At 41.2% G+C, this 6,224-nt stretch overlaps 1 protein-coding gene across 1 annotated transcript; it reads right to left on the reverse strand.

Moving 5' to 3' along the window:
- Window positions 1-2,685: 2,685 nt before the first annotated feature.
- On the reverse strand, window positions 2,686-3,926 carry LOC108051152. The gene is made up of 2 exons (XM_017133139.1): window positions 3,280-3,926; window positions 2,686-3,204 (listed from the first exon to the last, which is right to left on the reverse strand). Exons 1-2 carry the CDS (start codon window positions 3,797-3,799, stop codon window positions 2,888-2,890), a joined length of 837 nt encoding a protein of 278 aa, XP_016988628.1. The 5' UTR covers window positions 3,800-3,926; the 3' UTR covers window positions 2,686-2,887.
- Window positions 3,927-6,224: the final 2,298 nt, after the last annotated feature.

Here is a 6,224-nt window from a genome sequence, read left to right on the forward strand (position 1 = left end):
TAATTGGGGGCGTGGCAGGTGGCGTTGCAAATATTTGGCCGCTGGCCACAAAAACCGGTTTTACTGCCGACCATCGCAAATGCAATTGAAATGCAAATATTAATTACAATCAAATGGGCAGCCAGGTGCAATCGAGCAGTCAGTGTTGAATGAGGTCATAATTGGTTGCCAAATTTCTAAAGCGACCCTCGCATTTTGCGCCTCATGAACCGTTCACGCAACGTGTCGCGCTGTAAATAGAATTTGTGTATAATAAAATTATACATTCATAAAGCAGTCGCAGTCGGAGTGCCGAACATGGCCATAAAACACTCGCTGAATGCAATTTTCACCACCGCAATTCGCCTCCCGTTTCTCCTTATATACGTGTGTGTACAAATGCGCACAATGGCAGGTCCATGGAAACCGGGGGAAAAGCTCTGTCTGATTTTCCACAGCCATTCCCTCGCCATTCAAATCGGAATAGTGGGGTGTCCTTTTGAAAGGCGGCGTCATCGACCGTGAGTCCATTTGGCCGAGTCGAAAAAGCGACCCCCGATGGCATCCAAGTGGGAACCGCATATGCCTTTGGAATCATCATCCTCGTCATCATTCTCCTGGCCCGGGGCATCTTACCAGTGCTCCGCTGCACAATGGCAACAGAAACAGCAACCAAATGATGTCTTTAACTTCAGTGGACCAACAACATCCGATTTCCCACGTCTTTATGCAGTTTTTGTAAGCTAGAGAAGGCATACTTTCATTGCGATTGTAACACTTATACTATATATAATAAATTATTTAATAAAATATTAAAACGTGTCCGTTTTTGGATTGCATTTTCTATTCTAAACTTTAATAGTTTCAAACAATTAGCTTAAAAAACGTATTTGATCATTGAAATTGATTTTCCTTTTCCCAATTTTGAAAACATATTTTAAAGTCTTTAAGGTACAATGCCCGATGGGTTTTTTAAAAAGTAAAGTAAGTATATTATATTTGTCGGTAAATTAGTAAGACAAAAGAGGTAAAATTATGCGTATCCTGAAGCAGAGCAGAAAGCATCCTGCCACACCTGATCCCTGCTTTGCCCAGTTGGTTGCCCGTCTTCTGGTAATCCGACATCCCCTTCTAATTCCACAATTGTGAGGAATAGCCAAGTCGACGGCTCCTTCGGAACGGGTCGTTTCCTTGGATTTCAGCAGAGATTTCGGACGGGGGTGACGTCCATAAACGGATTATAATGCGTGAACCCGCCCCCTTTTTGAAACCACCCGCCGCCTACTTATGCCTGCCCATCGTCGGGCAGTTAAACCGCTTACGGAAATTCTGTTCCCTGTTCCCCAGATTTGCTTTAAACGTTGCACTCGAAAAAAAGTCTTAAAATATCTTGCATAAATAATTAAATTTTTAAACTAGATATTTAATGTAGAAAGGTATTGCTAAAATTGTTATCACTGTAAGCTATTGAAATTGGATTAGTTTTTAATTTAAAGACACATATAATTGAATTATATTATATTTGAATTAGTTTTAGAGGCCATTCCTTTCTTAAAGTTTTGCAAAATATATATATTTCAAATTAAGAGACGAGAAACATTTAAAATATATTTATGTTGAAATCAATATTTTATAAATATCAGATAAGTTTCTTGATTGTTTTAAATTTTCAAATTGAGCCTTAATAGTCAGCATAATTAGAAACCTCCTAACATTTTTAATTTAAATATATTCATATATATTTTTCAAAAATAATTATAATTCTTGGTTAATTTTATAGACCTAAATCCTTTTTCCAAGTGCATGCTCCTGCCTTTCATCCGCGGTACTTCCTGAGCTTTGTCGAGGCAAAAGTCCATTCTGTCACGTTTTATATTGATATTTAAAAAAACAACATGGGGGGGGAGTTGGGTTCTGGTGGGTGAGAGGGGGGTGGGGGAGGGACGGGAGGTTGGGGCCGCCGCAGCAACAACTAACAACTAAACAAAATGGCAAAACAAATTTCTGCGCGTTTTGCGCCGCTCAGCACGTAGGCAGGGGCGTGGCAGGGGGGTAGGGGGCAGAGGGGGTGGTTGCACGTGGCAGCCACGTAGCAAATGGCAGCGGCGAACGGAAATTGCAATTGAGTGCAAATTGCAAGAAGAAAAGGGCCACCGCTCTTTCCCCTCATCTGTCCCTCTGCCCAATTTTCACCCACTTCCTGTCGCCTTTCTCCCCTGTCCCCCCCCCTTTCTCCCTGCTCCTTCGATTTTCGTGTACTTCCTGCCGAGAGCTCACTAAATATTTAATGCCTCCCATGGCCCGCAGTGATTTCCCAGTCCCTCACACCCGGCTAATGAATAAATCTGACCATCTTGAGCCACTGGCCCGAGGAGGAGGCTTTAATGATTAACCACCGCCAAGGCTGCATTGCATCCGCCACCCACTTTCGCCCACCGCCCACCGCCCCCTTTACATGACACCCACATCAATGGGTCGCATGCTCGTTTGCCTTTGGCGCCTTTAACTTCACCGTCGTTTGTCACGTTCTGGGCGCGATTTTTATTGCCCGCAAGCAGCGCGGAAAAACCAAGGCTTTAATTAATTTTCACACCAAAATGCACACACTCAATTTATATCTAAGATATAAAACCCAAGTTAATAGTTAAACTTAGAAAAGCTATTTAATTATTAACTAATGGAAAGAAATATAAAACAATAAGGAACTTTTGGGTAAAATTATTTATATTTATGATTTGTAAATATATAATTTGCAAATTAGTTAAAACCAGAGATAATTGTGTAATGTGTAAATATATATTATTTTTTAGGGAAGTTATGCTGGTTTAACTCGGTTCGTTGTGTTTTTGGATATCATCAGTGTCTTGTTTTGAATGAAAAACGGTGAACAAGGATATGAAAATAATTTTTAAAGACTGTCTGCTTTCTCCTTAACAACAGTTTTCGGCGAAGAGATCCATTTCTCGAATGAATCTTTATATTCCATGATTTTGTCTATCCAACCCACGGAGATATCCCCTGGGCCCTCGAGCTGTTCCCGCTCCAAGATCCTCTCCCTGATCAGTTCCAATTCCTGGGCTGCCTTTTCAATGGCCTCCAGGACGAGATCCTTGCCCATGCTCGCCGTGCTGATCAGCCAGTGGGCGTGGCTGTGCGGGGGCTGCAGCTCCAGCCAAAGCCGGAAAATGCGCCAAATTCGTGGCAGAACGAATGCCATGCAGTAGGCTTTACATATAAAATTAGATGATATTGTCAATATTGTTAAAATAAGTGACCGATTCAGTTAATTGTTTCACTTACCAAACTTAATCAGCGAGATCTCCACCCAGCGAAGGATGGCGTGCAGCTCCAACAGGGCGATCCCCACCAGGAAACTGGCCAGGAGGTGGTCTCCGAAGAGGAGGAACTGCACCGTGGCCACCCAGCGGTTGATCCAGTTGGTGACGCAGCCCACCACCCGGTCGACCTTCTCCGGGCACAAGGTCAAATCGATGCGGCAGGTCAGCAGGTTCTCGTACGGTGCAAATCGCACATACGGACGGATGGTGGCGTAGGCGATGCCGTGGCACAGGATGGTCAGACCCACCAGGCCCACCAGCTTCACCAGGGAATAGCTGGCCAGCAGATCGAGGGCGAAGAGACCCACGAACAGGTAGATGACACTCAGCACTGGCTCCTGGCAGAAGATCACCTTCCACACAAATCCGGGCAGGGTTATGTCCCCCATCGCCCGAATCAACTCACCGAACGTGTACATTTGGGCTCGATTGGTGACCGGCTTTGCCTCCACCACCTCCTCTGGTTTCTCAATTACGCTCATGGTGGCTCTGGATCTGATTCAAGTAGTATCACCTATCTAAATGTGCTAGTTGCTTAACAACTTTTCGTATAATTAAATACAAAACAAGCTAAATAATTGAGGAGAAATTTTTGATTTCGTTGTTGCTTCGTTTGAGTTTAAGATATAACTAAATGAAAGAATGAATAGGCACAGAACTTGTCTGTCATTTTGGTTTGAAGCACTTCTCATGGCCTACTTAAAAATGGGATTTTAAAAAACTATAAGACGTTATAGGTTACTACATTTTTCCCTAAATAATAACTTAGCCCTGTCTTATGTTATTGTGATTTATAAAACATATACAATAATAAGTCCAAATATTAAATACATTTATGAATACCAGTATAATGATCTTTATACATGCTTAAGAATAAATTTATTCATAAATTATTTATTTATTAATTGAACTTTCAGTACAACTTTATATTTGCTTGAGATTTCTGGGTACAATATACATTTGTTTAGAACTTTAAGCTTACTCTGAAACACATTAAGAAACGATAACAAATATATTTTGTAATACCAAAATGCTTTGAAGATTAAATGTACAATGTTAAATGTTAATTTAAAACAATTTGTTTGAATTTTAAAGTATGAAGGACAAACGATATAATATAATATGAAATATCCCATAATTTTTTTTAGATTTTTACGACTACCAAGATTTTCAAAATAGTTCTCCTTTCGTATTTCGCATTTTTGGTGGAAAAAATTATGATGTTTTCTTGACCAACTGCAAAGTCTTCTGGGGCTGGCCAACTAATTTATTCATGGCCCTGGCGAGACGAGGCTTATCGCTTATCAAGGGAGCTGTGGCCCCGCTGATGGTGGCCAAATATTTGCCCAGTTGGCCCAAACAAAGGGACCGACGAGGACAAAGGAACGCGCCTCGTTTCGACATTCTACGTATACGTAATAAATAAATAAAATCCCATTGGAAGCTGGATTAGACGGGGAACTAAAATGGGGGATGAAGGGCTTGGGAAATTGTAAAATGCCAGTCCAAAACTAAATGAAAATGGGAAATTGGAAATGGGAAATTGGAACCGCTGTTGCCGCTAATGAAATGCGATAAAATGAACCGAAATCGAAACGGAATAATGCCGACATTCAAAGGCAAAGCGTCGATGGCCACCGATCTATTCCGTACATTTTGAGCGAATTGTACGGAAATTAGTAAAACTTTTGGTTCCCAAATTTCAGGGGAGGGGGGGCGGCACAATTCTTCGTCGACTGTTTTTCCCTGGCTAATTTCCAGTGGCAGCTCGAAATGTAAATCAAAACTGCAGCTCCAAGTGGCTCACTAATTAGATTAACTCGGAGAAGCAACAAAAAACCGACGCACACACAGTGAGTCACAAAAAGCTGTTGACAATTTCGGAATTTGTTTTTGCAGCCTGATGGGGAAGTGCGTACACTAAAAGAAACATTAAACGAAATGATGCCAATCAGCTTACATTAATATTTTATAATATAATCAGCTTAATTTTAATAATGTTCTGGAATAATTATTTTATTGCCAGTTATTAGATAAATTACCCTCTTTAGAAGTCAATATAAAATCTTACCTTCATTCTCTTAAATTGTATTTATTTCTGCTCTTGTTGTGTCTTTAAACTAATAAATTTTTCGCTGTGCACAAAAGCCCAGATATATTTGGTATATATATATATATATATATATATGTTTTTGACTTGGCGCCAGCGAAATATGCTCGAGTTTCTTGCCCGTGTCTCCGTTGCTGCCATGTCTTGCTTAATTATTTCCTTGGCTAGAGCAAACAATCAACATAATTTCTGACACGCCTCCCACGCCCCCCGGCCATTCTGGTTTCCCCATTTCCCATTTCCCATTTTCCAGCTCCTTTTCATTTGCGCCTTGTCTGCGACATAATGAAAAATGTGGAAAGTTGCAAGTTGGCGACACGAAAAGCGGACGACGGAGGCCACTCATTAGCTGCATTTGAAGAGCCATATCCGAGATACGATGGCCTTTAATCGCTGGCCATTTTCCATTTTGGCCATAACCGAATTTTTCCCCAACACAAGCACAAAAATAAAACAAACAAACAAGCAAACACAATGGGGTAACCCAGGTGAGAGGGTTTGGTTGGTTTAGGAAAACTGGCTTTTCCAACACTTTCCCTTGTTTGCATTTAAATTTCGTTTTCAATATTACCGAAAGCTGCATAAATTATCTCCACAACCTCAGCTGTTTTTCCGACTTTTCTCGTTTGTGGCCGTGTGTGTGTGTGTGTGTATGTGTGTGTGTGTGTGTGTGTGGGCCCAACTATAACTATCGATCTCACTTAAGCCTCCTGGGTCCTGACTCTCCATGTCTCTCCATCTGTCCGTCTGTCTGGCCCATATGCAAACTGGCAATAAAATTTAAATATTTTGCATAT

Source organism: Drosophila rhopaloa, unplaced genomic scaffold (assembly GCF_018152115.1).
Source record: "Drosophila rhopaloa isolate 14029-0021.01 unplaced genomic scaffold, ASM1815211v1 contig_3, whole genome shotgun sequence".
Lineage (NCBI taxonomy): Eukaryota > Metazoa > Arthropoda > Insecta > Diptera > Drosophilidae > Drosophila > Drosophila rhopaloa.